Source organism: Loa loa (assembly GCF_000183805.2).
Source record: "Loa loa unplaced genomic scaffold supercont3.112, whole genome shotgun sequence".
Taxonomy (NCBI): domain Eukaryota; kingdom Metazoa; phylum Nematoda; class Chromadorea; order Rhabditida; family Onchocercidae; genus Loa; species Loa loa.
In genome coordinates, this window is record NW_018108292.1 from 162,573 (window position 1) to 180,191 (window position 17,619).

The 17,619-nt window shown below is 31.5% G+C and overlaps 3 protein-coding genes across 3 annotated transcripts in view; 1 reads left to right on the top strand and 2 right to left on the bottom strand.

Annotated features, from left to right (window-relative positions):
* LOAG_17680 (hypothetical protein) overlaps positions 1-9,809 on the bottom strand; it is a gene marked incomplete at its 3' end in the record, with an annotated part of 18,752 nt that extends 8,943 nt beyond the window's left edge. The window contains exons 1-23 of the mRNA XM_020450344.1: positions 9,693-9,809; positions 9,156-9,293; positions 8,586-8,720; positions 8,306-8,370; positions 8,047-8,123; positions 7,329-7,538; positions 6,798-6,875; positions 6,609-6,729; positions 6,267-6,310; positions 5,729-5,826; positions 5,554-5,638; positions 5,094-5,236; positions 4,884-5,012; positions 4,461-4,550; positions 4,128-4,188; positions 3,806-4,008; positions 3,511-3,588; positions 2,493-2,722; positions 2,024-2,106; positions 1,597-1,796; positions 1,183-1,283; positions 684-836; positions 225-351 (exon numbers count right to left, since the gene is read on the bottom strand). Of these exons, the coding sequence (XP_020306003.1) occupies positions 225-351; positions 684-836; positions 1,183-1,283; positions 1,597-1,796; positions 2,024-2,106; positions 2,493-2,722; positions 3,511-3,588; positions 3,806-4,008; positions 4,128-4,188; positions 4,461-4,550; positions 4,884-5,012; positions 5,094-5,236; positions 5,554-5,638; positions 5,729-5,826; positions 6,267-6,310; positions 6,609-6,729; positions 6,798-6,875; positions 7,329-7,538; positions 8,047-8,123; positions 8,306-8,370; positions 8,586-8,720; positions 9,156-9,293; positions 9,693-9,785 (2,742 nt within the window). The 5' untranslated portion in view covers positions 9,786-9,809. The remainder of the gene's footprint in view (positions 1-224; positions 352-683; positions 837-1,182; positions 1,284-1,596; positions 1,797-2,023; positions 2,107-2,492; positions 2,723-3,510; positions 3,589-3,805; positions 4,009-4,127; positions 4,189-4,460; positions 4,551-4,883; positions 5,013-5,093; positions 5,237-5,553; positions 5,639-5,728; positions 5,827-6,266; positions 6,311-6,608; positions 6,730-6,797; positions 6,876-7,328; positions 7,539-8,046; positions 8,124-8,305; positions 8,371-8,585; positions 8,721-9,155; positions 9,294-9,692) is intronic.
* A 922-nt stretch (positions 9,810-10,731) lies between these two features.
* Positions 10,732-12,377, top strand: LOAG_06434 (hypothetical protein). The gene is made up of 3 exons (XM_003141970.2): positions 10,732-10,858; positions 11,569-11,749; positions 11,981-12,377. Exons 1-3 carry the CDS (start codon positions 10,749-10,751, stop codon positions 12,173-12,175), a joined length of 486 nt encoding a protein of 161 aa, XP_003142018.1. The 5' UTR covers positions 10,732-10,748; the 3' UTR covers positions 12,176-12,377.
* A 332-nt stretch (positions 12,378-12,709) lies between these two features.
* On the bottom strand, positions 12,710-17,240 carry LOAG_06435 (hypothetical protein). The gene is made up of 6 exons (XM_003141971.2): positions 17,093-17,240; positions 15,496-15,742; positions 14,527-14,646; positions 14,079-14,205; positions 13,370-13,569; positions 12,710-13,038 (listed from the first exon to the last, which is right to left on the bottom strand). Exons 1-6 carry the CDS (start codon positions 17,181-17,183, stop codon positions 12,918-12,920), a joined length of 906 nt encoding a protein of 301 aa, XP_003142019.2. The 5' UTR covers positions 17,184-17,240; the 3' UTR covers positions 12,710-12,917.
* Positions 17,241-17,619: the final 379 nt, after the last annotated feature.

Genomic DNA, 17,619 nt, shown 5'->3' on the forward strand with positions numbered 1-17,619 from the left:
GTGTAGAGAAAGAGAGGGAGAGAGGGTGAGAGAGAGAGAAAGAAAGAAAGAAATCCGTATCAACCAATCTTGCCTTTTAACAAAAAAAAAAAGAAAAAAACTTTAAAGTTATTACTGCTGTATTGCCCAAATACTGAACGAAAGGGCGCATAAAATAAGAAAGATAGATCTAAACAATAAGAAGCTAATCATACTTTTAACTTATTACCGTCTATAAAACTTACTTCATTGCTTGATGGTATAAAAATTGGTCGCCGGCTATCAAGCATTTGTATTATATTAATGCATCGCAAATCGTGTTTCCATCGACGCCGCGTGATTAGAAAAATTTCTTCCTCAGACGGCATATGACTAAAAATTAGGAAATAGAATTTGAAAAATAAGGAGTTTGCCTAATTGCTCGGGATTTCAAATGCAGCATGTATATAGATAATAATTTAAATTTACTTAATTAAAATTCATTTCACAAAACTCTTTAATTTGGACTTCTAAATTTAAATTATCTTGCCTAAATTTAAGTTATCCCGAGATTTCACACCTTAAATTACAATCGAATTTGTCTTTTTGTTGTAAAAAAATACCTGGTCATTTAATGTAATGCATTGGTAGTAACTACTTATTGAACAGGGCTCTAAAAACACAATAACCGTTTATACTAGAGTTCAATAATATACAGCACAAACCTTCGATCTTTCTGACGTACTGTAGGTGTAAGGAAATGTAACGTTTTTGTTGACTGCTCATAAAGTAATTCACATAAAATTATGGCAACCGCTGGTGGCAGATCTAATAGCGATGATCTCGTGAATTTGAACAACTGAGCCAACTTCTCGCATCTACAAAATAAGAAATATCCAGAGATTCACTTTTGTTATCTTTACCTCCTCGTAAATTCGCCAAGATTAGCATCTAAATTCGAGGATATAAACACTTTCCAAATATCAATTCAATTTCAGCGAAGAACAATAATATTAACAATGATACTAATAATTATTGGTTCGTTCCTTGCTTAATGCCCTGCTTATACATATGTATATTATTCGTCATTAGAATTTATAATACCCAGTAGTTTTTACTACTTGATGAAGAAATAGATAAATTTCATTTTGCAGAGTTCTTGCTGAGATATACATTCTTTTAAAACCCAAATCGCGCTTGTTTTTTTAAATCTTTATTACAAACCTTCCAACTGCTGAAGAATTTTCATTCAGGATACTGGTGAATTGTTCCGCATCCGCACTGGTCAAGCGTAGCTTTTTCTCGTACGATTTTCCCAAAACTTTCTGGAAATAAACGAAGCTCGCAAATAAATGTGTTTATGGTTTCCATTTCCTTATCATACGATGATGAACTTCCAAATAAAAAGTTTTTAAATTTCGGTCAATAAAAAATAAATAAGTAATAAAACCATATCACTTCCTAAGTTCAAAAATTTAACGAAGAAGCGAAATGGAAAAAATGACTGGGAATGAAATTTTTAAAAATTGTAAAATACACGTGCCAAAAAAAAAGAAGCAAATTAAATAATTATCGATTCATTGTTAAATAACTTGCTTATCGCTGTAAAATTTATGCGGAGATAATGTCCTCGCTAACCTGAACATCGGCAATATTTTCCAATCGTTTCAATCCAACAGCAATTATAATGATAATTGGTGCACAAAAGTGTGACGATATGATCGACGTCAAATGGCTTTTGCTATCAAAAAATCGTAATAAATTATCATACCATGATGGTATACGTTCCGGTGAAAAACGAGAGCTCATCAAAAGCGTTTGAAGCAGTTTTCGTCCACCTATGAAAATATGGGCAATGGACTTGTGTGAAGTTTCAAGAATTTAAAGAAGTTTCACGAATTCCAAGAATTTTTTAAATCAAGTAACAAGTTCATTATGATTTTCACGCATTTCAATGGTTTATACGCTTTTAGTTATTCAAATATAAGTAAATGCAAAAACTAATGATTCACATAAGGAGTTGTGTTCAAACATAATATTTAAACAAATTTTGAAGTATGCTTACCGTCCAAAATTTTGAAACTTTGATTCGACAATATAGGAAAGTCCCTTCTGTAGTAATCACTATAACTTTTTAGATCAAAAATCCTGCAATAAATATGTGCAATAAAACTCCTGAAGTTTCATAATTCTGTGTTAAATTGTTAAAATGTAAATTTGAAACTACACTGAGAGAAATTGAAATATATCTTGACTTTTTCTCCTTGCGGTCAATTCAAATATAAACCCCTAATCTTAGTAATAAAATAAAAACTGCACAATTTAAACAAACTCATTCTGAGCATAAAATATCCCAAATCATCCAAAATTTTGGTTGAACAATAACTTCGATGACTTGCGAGACTATTTCTTGTTTTTTTTTTTTTGGGAAATTTCTAGAGTTGTAATAAATGGAGCTAATTATTTTGCATTTTATAAAACATCAATAGTTCTTCCAGCTTATAGATCTTCCGCGAATTACTAATTATACTTACTGAGCAAAAGCATGCAGTGATGATGCTAGAATGAATAATAACGAAGCCGTGCGCCTATCCAATTTGGCCGATTCATAAATAGCATGTAATCCGGAAAACAATGCCAAAGAATAATTATACAAATTGCTTTCATCGTTGACTGAAACACTGTAACATTTCGAAGCGATATTTCCTGCGTTATCAAAACTCCACCATCGGCTACCACAAAGGTGCTTCATTTTTTGCCAAGTCTGAAGTAATTGAAAAATATTTGTTAGAACATTAAGATATTTTTTAAAACTGAAACAGAGCTTTAAAATGTTTTTAGAACTCAAATTCTGCATTACAAAAATGAAATAAAGATTGTGAAGATTCCATAAATTGGAGCAATAAGAAAATGTTAGTGAAGTTTGATTTTCTTCAAACTGAAATTTATTTCATCCCTTATTTTTGAGATTAACGATGCCATTTCAGAAATTAAATTATTTCTGAGTTCCTCCCAACACGTGATCCTAACGAAATTCGAAACTACTTAAACCTGAGTAAAGAATTAGGAACAGATGATGGGACAACACCGTAGGACAAAGTCTGACACCTAATAAGCATTTGTAAGATACCTTACAAATTATGACACATGCATAGAAAAAAAAAACCTATTCAATTCTATTTTAAAGTGAATTGAGAAAATCAATTAAATTAAAAAGGAAGGTCCTTCAAAATTAGTTTTCCTCACATATTCTTAAATTTTCCAAATCTTTTAAGTTTTAGATATGAAAAGTGCTTCTGAGACAAAAAAGTGCAAGTAAAGTAAACGAAAAAGATGAGCTGCAAAGGAAAAATATATAAGTGTTATTTTCTATTTAAGCCTACAGAATGGGGTAATAAAGTTTCAAAATCCGTAAAAAGTCGATATTTTTTGACCATGATGAAGGATAACCCACCATTCCTTAATGTGCAGGACTTTAAGGAAAGTTTACAAAATACAAACTTTAAAAACTTTAACTTTAAGCAAAAGTAGTTAAGCAATTATTGTACTTACGCCAATATGCTTAGAATGTTCAGTACGCTTCTTCTTTTTATGAACTCCTTCTTCACAACGACTTCGAAGTAAATTTATCTAAAAATAGTCCCGAAGTTATTCCTTTTTAAAATTATTTTAGAACTTCCACAAAACCTAAACAAAAAACTAAAGTTGGGAAAAAATTGAGCAGAATAGGAAAAGTAATGCACAGTAGCTTGCAAAACGGCGTAAAATAGTTGCTAAGCTGAAAATGTTTAGTATTTAGTAATGACGTTCGAAATGATCTTTCTAAACTAATAAAGAAGATACTTACTTCGCGAAAAACAGGGAAATCCTGAATATGTAATCCGCATTGCGCAAAAATGAACTGCACGAACATAGCAACTTCCGCAGCAACGCGATTATCATAATAGTGATCTAACAGACCAGAAGTATTACTTGTGCACCAGGATGACGATAGTTTCATTGCCTTATCCAGGGGTAAATTTGAACAAACTTGCGAGAGGCATTCAGCAACTGTAAGGAGAATGTAAATAAAGTGGTAAGGAAGCAGACAAAGTTACAAACCATCTTCCGTGATTTAACAGCTATTTGCAAGAAAAGATTTTGATACAATGATGAAGAAAAAAAATAACCGAAGGATGAGGATGAAATTGATGGCACCTTGCACATCACCATTTCATGCCTCTGTGTCTCCTGAAACAATCAGATTTTTTAAATCAGACTTATGTATCCAAAAATTATTGATTATTGAACTACTTTTAACTGATATTGTTGAAAAAATTTGAAGAATACCCAAAAACCATGCTACTAAAACTTCAAATCACTGTTTCATATTGAACTGAAACAGCTGTTTTACATCGAAACATTCCGGAAAGAATTCCACTGCGCATATTAAAAGCCTGACAATTAGAATATACTTGTAAGAAAAAGACATCACATATTTATATTTTCTGAGATGAGCATACCAAAATCAGATGGCCTACAAAGGCAGTATGCAATCCAACAACTGGAGCACATATTGATAGACCGCAAGCACCCGTATGCTCTTGCACATCCTAAAAATTTGATATCCAGTTAATTTCAGTTTTTCAAGAAATATGAAAGCAGGAAAAAGTGAAATGTGATGCACAAACAATTCGAAAACTGCAGCTTTATCGCTAAAATCCATTTAATATTCTTAATTTATTTGAATTCATCTCCTTTTCAGCTAAGAAAAATTAAGAAATTCAATTTAATGCTTCCCTAGGGTTCCAATTAAGACTGTTTTTCTAATAAATGTTGAAAAAGGAATTCCACCACATGTTTTGGACCAAGTAATGCCAAAGTTGCAATAAATGTCATCAACTTGAAAGTAGTTAAGAGCCGAAGTTTCTAAAAATTCATGTTACCTGAGCATTCGCAAAAGATTCTTTAAAATTTATAAATTCATAGTTCCCATATAAGGCACCGATACGAGTAATACCACTATAAAGAATCACAGTACCATCGAGATCGATCACTGCCATCATTTTGCGTCCCTGCAGTAAGGAATTTCTCGTACCTTTACAGTTTTAATTTGAACTTCTAATTTTTTGACTCGAAAAATCAAAAAGATAAACCTTAACATTTGCAGCCCCTTTACATGGAATTGTAGTAAAGGAACTTGTAGTCATCCGTCCTTCATCATGCATCTTTCCTCGAACACATTTTAAGAGGTTCTGCCCTGCTACATAAAAACATACAAACATTTGACCAATGAAGTCTGAAATTAAATCCAGGTTTCTTAATTATTAGACGGATCATAAGTAATGTTTTGAGGCTGGTGCGAGAACTTCTGTATTTTTTTTCTTTCCAACATCACGCTTCCTCATCAATATTGAATCACTGCTCATCTCAACAGCGTAAACGCGCAATATTAGAGTAAACATAGCCCCACTTCAGCTATTTTTTTGAATTATTTCTGCGTAGTACTAATAGCAAAATGGCTTATTTCTTACTTTTCTTTTACACGAAACAAAGGAAAACAGCTGGAATAAATTTTTGAAATTTCAAATCTATTTAAAAAATGTAAAACTGAACCTTGAGTAAGAAATGCAGTAGTTGCAGGACAACTTGTATCAGGATCTGCTTGACGACGCTCCGTCCATATACATTCCATACAAATCTGCAAGAAAACCACAAGAAAACTGAAAAAGTACATCTAAGATCTAGAAAACAAAACAAAACGAGCTATGATGAAAAACAGATGAATCACCTCTGGTGCTAAAAGGTCGAGTTCCGAACCACGAGTTTCAATCAATGAAATAATACTATCGTCACAAAAGGAACTAAGACGAGGTGTCGTATGTGTACCTACAACGACATGCGTCAAATCACATTTTCTATTGAAACGATATGAAAGTGTATTAGTAATGACTAGCTTTATAAAACCCTATTCTGGAAGACAACAGAGTCAATGTTGAACAATGTTAAGTAAACCAACAGTAAAAAAAATTATGTAAGAGACGAATAATTAAATAAATAAGCGGAAGATTCCAGAGCTTCCTACTTCTATTTCTTTGAACATCAACAACTGATAAACTTCTGTTGGCTTTTCCAAAGAAAGTATAAAAAAGTGCATTAGTTTCATTTGCTTTTAAGGAGATTTTATAGTCTTAATTAAATTCAAGATAGATAAAAGCAGTAATTTGACACTAAATAAAAGTCTTCCCACGTAATACTGAGATTTAAGCCTAAGACAAAAAGAATTTCAAGCTTTTAATTCTTTCGAAATTAAGCTGAATCATTCTTACTTCCTCCTCGCAAGCGCAAAATCGGCGAATCTGTGATTGATCGGCTGTAAGTAAAACAGCATTAATTTTCAATTTTCCCTTCAAACTAACTTTTCTTTACCCGTCGAGGTATTTAGAACTCTAACATCCTACTTATGCATTATAACGCATGTCTCGATGATAGAGCAAACGAAAACTGGATATGGTTTTCCATAATCATTTTAAAAAAATAGTCATTTTAAATCATTTGAAAAAAAAAAAAGCTCACAGTATTATCGTCAATTTTATCCCTTTCAAACAGATAGCCAATTCGATTACTCGTACTGTTTAATGAAAGTAAAAATATCGAAAGGACAAACTAACTTCGTAGAAGAACGTTGAGCAGGGCTTGTGGTTGGAAAAGGTAAAGATTGTATTAGCGCTGCTGCTGCAGTCATGGATCGCGTACGCACTGATCGTGTTTGAGGCGTCACCCAAGCTTCATCTGAAAAAATTTTCTTCAACTTCTAGAAAAGTAAACAAAAATTTTTTAAGGAATAAAGAAATTTTTACCAGCAAACGAATCGTTCTTCATAAAACGATGCCTTGTTTGGCTACCCATCTGCGGTGTTGATAGTTGACTTGATCGACCTGATAGATAAAATAAATGATTCCAATTTCATTCATAATCCTAACTCTAACACCAATATTTCATAACCTTACCTTTCCCGCCACTATTTGTTAATTGAAGAAAGAGAAAACTCTATGATAACCAGTCAAGTTCTATTTCTTGTGCTGCACATAGCAGAATGTGGTGTGTTAAACTAGTCAAACTTAAATGATTAAGAATTGAATTGAAAGTTGAAAGAGTTGAATCAAAATAAATTCGAGAATATCCTACTAAAATTCCCGAAATTTTGTGCATTTCTATATTAATCACCACCATTCTTTGACTGAGGGAATTAACGTGTCATAATTCATAAAATAATAAAGTGTAATACGTTATAAATAATTGAAAAAGAACTGATCAAATCAAAACGAATCACATAAAATCAAATTTCACACAACTCTCTTAAATTTGCTTCAACTTATTAAGAAACTTACCAACAGGTGTAAGTGAAGTATTACATGAAACAACACTTTCTGCTTTACTCGCTGCACATTTCCACTCCGCTTTCGTTGCTCTGCGTATCCAGTATAACGAATGAACTCGGGCAGTCGTCGAGTATGTTAATAAAAGTTGACAATCATTCAATGCTTCCAATAGTGCTACCTCGGTACTATCCCAAACATAATGTGATGAACTTTCTGTATCTGAAATGTACATCGAAGTGCTATTTATCAAGTTCCATTGAAAGCATAACAACAATTGGATCGAAATAATTAGCTAAGCCGTTGAACATCGTTTTCTGTGGGTCATGTTAGTCATTTTTTTTGATTGAATGCACGCCCATATTTAGATGACACCAATGCTATGGTAAATACCAGGACCGTTATAATATTTCAGTAGATAAATTCCCTTTATTTCCCCTAAATGCTTCAGATATTTTCAGTAGATAGATCTCACTAATGAAGCATTTGCTCACTTTGCCATGATCATACTTAATAAGATATTCCCCATTTTATGCGCTACTCTAGATACCAAATATTACACAGACTAAATCGAACAAAAACGACATTTCATATTTTCACCGACTAATTCGGTGAGCTTAATTTGATGGTATCGAAATTTATCTACTGATAGTCATTTTATCCTTAAAAATTCTCATGTGTTAAAAATTCTTAATAAAGCACCACATGCAGAATAAAAAAGTGAAAATACCTTTATTTTTTGATATAATTGGTAATATTTCGCAATACGGATGTGACAACGAAAACAAATGTGGGAAGTTTGCAATCCTGAAATCCACATCACAGATATTCGAAATACTGATGTAACTTCGACTGACTTTACTAATAAATAAATAAACGTTATCACATAATACTTTTATCGCTAACTTTCGATTATTATTATTGATATCCTGTGAATGCCAATTTACTTAAATCTAATTCATTTTTGAAAAACTATTTTGAAATCTCACAGTGATGGTAATGGGGCAGTTCGTTGTAAAATCAATCCTAACGCACTTCGAAATACACGTTTCACCTGCAATATTAATTGGACCGAAGATGTGATCGAACAATCAAATTTGAATGAATAACTGGGGCGCCAAATTCTGGAATACCAAAACCTCAACTTTCTACAGATTTTGACATTTGGTACCTAGCGATAGCGCAGCAGCATATAAATTAACGAATTTCACAAATGAATGAATTCTGGCTTTTGTAAAATCTTCGAATGAAACGACTATAAATTATTACAGTGAATGGCAATGTGATTGTATAAGAAATCCAATCGGTATCGGAAGCAAATATAAGATTTTTGTGTCCAATAAGACAAACACCATGCAAAGGATCGTTGTCGGCAGAAGTGCTTGGAAATTCACACCAAAATGCCTGCAAAAATCTGAAGTACAAGGAACAACCTAGCAGATGAGAGAAAACTTTCCGAAGCTTAAATATCCAAGAATTCAAATAAGTCGCACAAAAGAACCAACAAAGATAAGACTAGACAACTCCTACCTGCATTTTAAACATATATACGAAATGTGCAAAATAAAACAAATTTGAAAGGTCAGCAAAGTAAATTTTTAAAGATTAGCAAATTTCAAGAGAAAGTGGTATTAAAATACGGTTTAGATTAATATTTTGATGAAAACATTACTGAATGGAAATTTAATGAAGGAAAACATAAAAAAAAACTGGGTGGAAATCTAATGGAAAAAAAAAGGCTAAATAAACGAAAAGTGAAAAGAATCTGAACAAGAACAAGATAAAATAACGCATGTCATTATTAGAGCAGAAAATGCAACAAAAGCAAAGATAACCAACATCTAGCAATGTAAAATCTGCTGTAAGTTTACGTCGAACTACACCGGATGGATATTCCTGGACTGTAACTGAATCATCCAAAATCACAAGTTTTTCTCCACCACACTTCGACAAGCTTCGGTATCGAATTTTACATTCCTGAAAACAATGACAAATTGCTCACTCTTCTATAACAACATATCGGAAAGAATATTTAATTAAATCACAAAGAAATAGTTGAATTTAAATATGAATTAAATATTTACATATTCTCAACAGCGTGAAACCTTTTTGCAAAAAGCCATACTTCTTGTTTATATGCAACAAAGAGACAAACATCAAAAGTTGAATTGTGTTTTAAGTTTGGTATATTTCAGTACCAATTAAATACTTATCTTTTCATGTTATTAACATGTTGCGAATAAATTCCCACAAATTCACAACGTCTGGATTTCTCATTCATTTCAAATAAATTCTGAACTATCGGTTTTAATTACTTAGGCGCTGAAGTTATTAAAAGATAATAAATGAATATAGTGAAACGGAAAAATGTTATACTTCCGATTCGCCTGCAATAGGTTCCACCAAATCAGCAACAATCATATCGCTATAGTCAACTACCTGCTCGTTATCACTTCCACAACCATTCATTCAATCTGGACAGCAACTCTGGAAGAAATTTTCAACAAAATTTGCATATTGTTCATTATACTGATCATATCATAGCATCGACTATTGACATACACTGATAAGGATGTAAAAAGAATGTACTGTAATATAACTTGATATTAAATATCAAGACAAAAGATTAGGGATTAAGCAAAAGAAAACTGGAGAAGGAAAAGAGAACATAATGATACAGCAATCTTTCTGATAATATACTTCTTGTATGAAATTTTTTTTATTTTTTCACAAGACATTGTAAAATGAAGTGAGATTCCGGAGAGTATCTAGTTTTCTGGATAATATTCCGGTATCCTCCACTAAACAATAACAATTATGATCGGAAAAAGCACTCATAATGTGAAGATAACATAGTTTGAGTATTACGTTGGAATTGTAAGCAGAAATGCCTCGTGATCATTCAACACTTAAATCGAATCTCACATCAAAGTTTTGCCTGATTGTCAGTTTCTGATGAAAAGGAAAATTTTCGAATGGTAAATTCAATTTGTATGTAATATAAATGAGAAAATTCAAATTTGAACTCGAAAATTTAAATTTCTTCCACTTGCTTCCTGAATCATCAATACGCATTATGCGGCACATAAGTGTATTGTAAACAAAAATGAAATTAAATGAAATATTTAAACAGTTGAACAAGCTGAAATAGATTAAGTGTGGGAAAATAAACTTCAAAAAAATGAATTTCCATAAAAGGATGAGACACCAAAATTTCGCAGCGATCATATCATGGGCCGCAATTTGTGGCGCTAGTTTGAAATTTTCGTGACGGTGCGTTTTGTCGTGGACCTTTTATTACCAATTTTGGGTCCGGGATTTCGACGATTTTGGTGTTTTTTTCTTTAAAAAAGAATCTTTTTTAAATTACTTTTACTACCGTGCGATACCAAATAGTGTTTTACTCAAGGAGGATAATTTCAGGCTTCCGGAATGGGACGCTGTAATACTACAACTGGAACTTCTTCGCAGTTAGCAATACTAACACCAAATCAACGAGAAAGCATTATACAGAAAGAACGTGAAAGACGTCGACTGATAAGGTATGTCGAGTGCTGCGTTCCTAATATTATGATTAGGTTGTTATGGGTTGATTTGAGTTGAATTAACATTTTGATTGAAGTTTTGAATGACGACACTAGGGAAGCAAAATTTTGTTTGCAACTTTCATTATATTACTTCTCTTTCCTTTTGCTATGAGCTCGTATAAGCGCAATATATGGAAAGGGAAAAGTTAGAGAAAACGGAAATATTAGATAGAAATGTATTATGATGCATTTTTAAAGATGAGAGGGCAGGATTACTAGTTCGAAGTATGCAATTAATAAGCTCTAAACTTATGGATTTCTAGAATTCTTAACTCACTCACTCTAATTTCTGTAAATTTCACTCGTGTTTTACGTTGTACATTCCACGTCATGTAAGATCTGTATTGTTCTTTATTTTATTAGTAACATTTATTTTTGTCATGAGATAGCTCAAAAAGCCATCAGTTTACTTTCTGATTGCAAATAATATCACTGGGCTACCTACTTGTCCCAAATTTAAACATAGCATGATAACTAAGATTTACCAGAAAAGGTATGGTCAGCATAAGTTAGACAAATTAAAAGAATGGCTACTTCAGCTGATATCACCTGATTACTTCTTCTTTCCTAGAGAATGAATAAAATATTTAGAGTCCGTAATGTATAGATATAATTGCTTAATCGGTGAAACATTTCGGCTCAAAGTAGCAGTGAAAATTTTGCAGGTATCAGCAAGTGCGACAGTTAAGTGCTGAAAATGCCGCAAAAATACGTGAACGAGTTAAAATGGCAAAACAGAAGAAAATGGAGGAACTTAGAAAGCTTATAATGGACGCTATTGTTCAGCGAAATCATTTAAATCCCAGCGATGTACTTTCTCCTGTTCATATCGATAGTAGTGCATTGGTGAGAACCATGTTTTATTTTATTAGTGGACAGTCGAAACATTAGCCAAAGGACTTTGTTGCCGAAAGTATATAGTTATCTGTTTGATACAACATGTTTTCTGACTCAGTGCTAATCATGAAAACCAATACGGTCGAGTTTTGTGGTTGTCTAAAATACCACTGGTTCACTGAAACAAAAAAAATTGCTGCTTCATTGGGAATTCTACCTTATATTTTAAATTTAATTTAGCCCGCCGAGACATCGCGAAAATCAAGGCGACACCAAATCACGAATGAAGAATCGTTACGTGCAGTACGTCGACATCGTGAAGCACTGGATAGATTACGTCATGAAAATGAGCGAGAAAAGCGACGGCGCGAGCTTATACTTGAAAGGCGAAGGGCAGCTCGTGAAATAGGAAATGTACGATCGCGGAGAATCTGACTTGATGTAATTTGTATAGTATTTCACAGTCACTTTTATTCCCACAACAAAAATTGCTTTATTTCATGAAAATTTAGAATTATTAATAGTGGCAGTAATAAAGCTAACATTAACATGTAAAGCTGATGGAGTACAGTTTTTTGGAACTTGCCTTTTTTTAATGGACATATACAGAAAATATTCTTTCAAAAAAGAAAAAACCGTAACATCCATATGCTTTAAGTGTTTACGTCCGGTACTTTTTATAAAGAAGTAAAATTTTGCTATCTCAGACTGTAATATATATACTAGTTTCATTGCGCTATCGGTGGTTTCGATGTAAATTTCTGGTGTTCTATCTTTTGTTTTTTTTTCTTTTCTTGTGGACTGGGAAAACCTGACTTGCCGAATAAACTAAAGAAGAAAGGAACTGATGGAAATTTGGCTGAAAATTGAGCCTCGCTTCAAAATTATGAGAACATGGGGTATTTGGAGAATATCACGGACAGATCCAAGGTATTCATAATGAAAACGTTTTTACAGTGATGATTTACCAGTATTTGTGAAATCTAAGTCTCCTTTTACCCGGTCCTGTATACATGGAAAATTCCTATGAACTGATAATGCTATGAGTTGGAACAATGAGCGCATTAAAAATGAAATTTAATCTCCTTAGTAGTTTTTTGAAATTGTCCATCATCAGCTGGAGATCACCATGCACTGCTAAGCGTTTTGGTATGTGTCGAATCGAATAGCACTAATTCTAAAAGCATGTTAACTGACCAGTAAATGGATTACGTTTCGGGATTCGTTCACAAACGTCGAAAGTGAGCCGTATGCATGAAATTTCATTCTCATATAAAAGCCATGGTAAGTATTCTTCTCTGAAATACAGTGAAGTTGAAAGGATTTCAGAGAACATTTTCTTTGATGTGAACAATTAATATTGGATTTTGCGATTAACGACGGTTTCCAAAAGTGAATCTGACCGAAAGAAATTCACACAGTTACGAAATGTATAAAATTATAGAGTGTGTTGAAATTTATAAAATTTGGTTTTTAGAATAATTGAATTTGAGTAGGCTTGTGAAAAATTCTCATGAGGATTGTATTTCTACCTAAGCTACTTCGTATGTCAATGCATCTATAATGTCGTAATACTTCTCGAATTTTTACACTGCAATCTCTCGATTGTTAATATTATACTTCTCTTACCTATGCCATGTATCCTTGCGATAGTTGGTATACCATTGTCGGAATTTTTCAAACTGTTCACTATCAATATTCCAACCTTTCCCTCTTTCTTCTAGTTCTTTTCGTATGGTTTCTTCAATTAGTGCCTCTTTGATTCGTTTTCTCTCAACAATTTCACTTGTTGCATTTGCTGCCAAACGTAGTTTTGCCACCACGGTACCCTATGCAGAAAAGAGAAATTGGTATACTGGAGAAGATTTGACAAGAAATTTTTTTCTAGCTAAAGTGAGGATTTTTTAATTGAATAGTAAAATTGGGAATTTTCAAACTGGAATGGAATTCACATTAACAAAGTAAATCAGTTCTGAAATGTAAATATGAAGCGAACAGTATCATCACAGTTAAACAACTGCCAAGGTAATCAATCGGTAGGGCATCAAGGTTATTTATAACAGATTGCATAGGGCCATGAAATCTTTGCTAATCATGGACAACAGTACCACATGTATTTGCCTCGACACATGTATTTCCCCCTTAGTTCTTTGCCTCGATTATAACTTCGTGAAGATTATTCAAATTCACCCTAATCATCTGCTACCTATCACCGATGCTGATATCAAATGGAAAATTAATTTTAATAAAATGAACGTAGATCAAAAGTTTGGGAGAAAAATTAGGCCAATTCATTTTTGAAATTTGAAAAAATTTGAATAAGTAACAGACAGCTTACATATCCAACTTGTTGCAAAGACGAAAGTGCAGATCGATAGTCAGAAAATTTGTCACCTTGAAGGAAATCAAATTGACAATCACCGTTATTGTCAAAAGCAGACCAGTCATTGAAGCAAAATTCTTTCCTAAATCGCAGGTAATATTGTGATTTTAACTAGTTTAAAATTAACATCCATTTTTCGTCACATCATTGTCAAGTTGGATTACCTTAATTGTCTTTATTGGAGGTAAGTTAATTTCAGCATCAGCCTATTGAAATTTATCGCTTGGATCATGGAGAAGGAAATTAAATGTATAAAAATATAATCCATTATTGGTTAATCGAATGGTAACAGGAGTAGTAAGCTGTCCTCTACAAGATGTCGATAAGTAAGAATAAAGGGCGATCAATGGAGTATCAATTATCCAGGTGAAACAGATTATAATAATTTTACGTAAACATTTACCTGAAGGTGTAGAATCCTGGATGTTTTGGACAGGTAATTCCTTTTAATTGATCTGTTAATGCTGACTTCCCGTGTTCTTCTTGTAAGTGATGCAAACTTTCGCAAATGTCACAATAATAGCTGAAAACAATTATTATAGAGGAATTACCTGTATTTTATGTATTTTGAACATAATATTTTCTTAATATTTTGTTGAAATGATAAGTGATAGGTTGTTGTTGTTGTTGTTGTTAGTGATATCAATATTTTAATTATTATTTATAAGTTATTGTATTCGTTTTTAGTACATATGATGTATTTTCTTTACATTTAAACTTTCCAATTTGATACATCAATCTCAGCTGATAACATTAAGCTAACTTAACTTAAAAAATTACACTAACTTAATTCAGACAATTTAGCTTAAGTCAGTGTATTATGCGTGTTCAAGCATTGAAGCATTATTTTTGGATAAAACGATGAATTCCATCTTTGCAGATGATAATTGATCGTGTATACTATGATAATATGAATCGTACATGTAAGTGGAAACATCTTCTTTTACATGATTAATAAGAAATAGTTTTGTTGATTCTTAAAGATACAGTAAAAAAACAACAAAAAATAGCATCATCACAATTTATTGTTAGTTGATCAAAGTCTTTAGTATTAGGAAGATATGACCTGAGGTCATTCCTTCTGAATAATGATTGTTCTTTGATGCTTTTTGATACTTTTGAAGTATTACTTCTCGAATGTATATTATGAAATGAGAATGGCATTAAATTAGTAAACTATTTTTGATTGGAAAAAAAATGTTATTATTGTCATTTCGGTACTGTTTAATTTCATTCTATAATTAATATAAAAGTAAACAAAATGTTATTTCTTATATCAAAACAACGAAAATTTTTGATAAATTAAATAAATATTTTAAAAAGTTACATTTTTTTCGTAAACGAAACTTATTTATCAAAAATTATTAATTACCAATTATTTCCATAACCACCACATCCATTACTGCTAGCATTTTGACATTTCAAATCTGCGAAATCTTTCACATTCCACCATTGATGCTCAACTTTTGCAAAGAAACTGTTTCCGATTGCATTACGATTATCCAGTACTCGAATATTTTTAATTTCAAGGTTGAAACAACCAGGAAGTTTTACAATCTTTGGATGAATGACTACTTGTCGTGGATCCACCTCTAATATCTTTTTGCCTCCCGGTCGAGCTAAAAATAAAATTTCTAATTTAATATTTTATATGGGAATGGTATTAAGTCCAAATGAATTAACTCTTATAAGCCTTTATCATATTATAATAAATAATGCTAATGAATTTATGTATGAAATCATTGAAATATTGTGTGAAATTTTTTAAAATATGATTAATCCGAATAGCATGAAATATTCGAATGATCAAATGATTTATCCAATTGATTTATTGATTGATTGAAATTGTATATCCTTAAGTAATCAATAAATGAATTTTGCACTGTTAATGAAATGTTAAATGAAGCTTGTTACTTTTACAATTCATTAAGTTGATACAAATAGCATCCATTTGTTCCCGTACAAATTCCTATTCAAATTTTTTAATTTAGCAGAATTAACATACTACTAAAGCTCCTTAAACCATATAAGCTATTATAAAATTCATTTTCAATTTGCTATTTATTTCCAATTTCTTATTGTTCATGTATCTGCTATTGTTCACGTATCTGCTACTGTTATTGTTGATGCAATAACAGTAACATTACCATTGTTAATAATAATTGTTGTGTTATTGTTGTCGTATCTGACGTATTACTGTTTTTTTTTTTGGCAAACTTTATATGTTATTTTTTATTTACTATTGCATATTCTGCAGTTATTATATGACAATCAATTCCTAACTTGAAATGATTTAGGATAATTTATAGAGAGAGTTAAATATTAGAAATGAACTGGATGGTAAGGCGATAATAACGATGGATGAATGAAATGAAGAAAACCGGTTGTTCATTTGATCCATATTTATTTCAGTTCCAAATTTAAAATAATTAAAACGAAAAAAGTGCTCACTATTCTCCTACAATTATTAATAATTAAAACCTGATTTAACAATTTATAAACGTAAAATTGCTTATGCCATACACAAATGATTTCTTTTTTTATCAATACTTTTTTTTTTTTTTGTCTTTTCAATTTTTTATAATTTATTGAGAAATGATCAGAGCTATGAAATATGCAAATGTGGAAATGATGATAAACTAGATTGAAAATATTTTTATAGGCTTTCTTCAACAATGTTGAATTTATTTCATGATTCGATCAAACTAATTACAGTATTTCTAATTTGCTAATGATTTTTTTTGTCATATTTTATTTTCAAATAAGAAAGAAGATAAATTAATGTGTCAAATGTCATATGACAAACTGGTAAATTTTTCATCCCATATAATTGTTTATTCTCACTAGGATTATGATCTTTTTAATTTTTCAACAGATAAAATGGCAAATTTTTTAAAAGAATAATGATAAATTGATGAGAAATTGAAAATTTTAGCAAGTTTTATTGATTTAAAAATGAAAAAACTTACAACAGCTAGCATCAGCTTTGCCTGGAATAAGCCATAAATCTTTTTGTAAACATCGAAATGTTTTACTCTTAATGGTTGTTGTATAAGTCATTTGTCGATAGTATTCTCGACATCTTGGATTCAAAATATCACAATCAAATTGTTGACTATTTATATGTAATACAAATTGATGTGGAAATGATGGCAAAAGGAACCAAATGGTAGTAGTAATGATGAATTGTAGTGATATGGATAGTAATAATGATGATAATAGTGATAATGATGATAATAATAATGGTGAAAATGATAACATCAGGAATATTTATGTTTGTAATAAAATTATACCAATAATAAAAGTTTGCTGCAATATGGAATGAATAATCTCTTTGAAATAAACTCTCGAGTATTTTCTCTGCTCTCGAAATGGACAATCTTTTTAATTGGTAGTTTTGAAATAAAAACAAGTTAAGAAAATAATCTGTTTAGTAAACAACAGTATAAAATAGCAATAAAAGTATTAGCAGGAGTGTCGTGAATAATTGATGTTT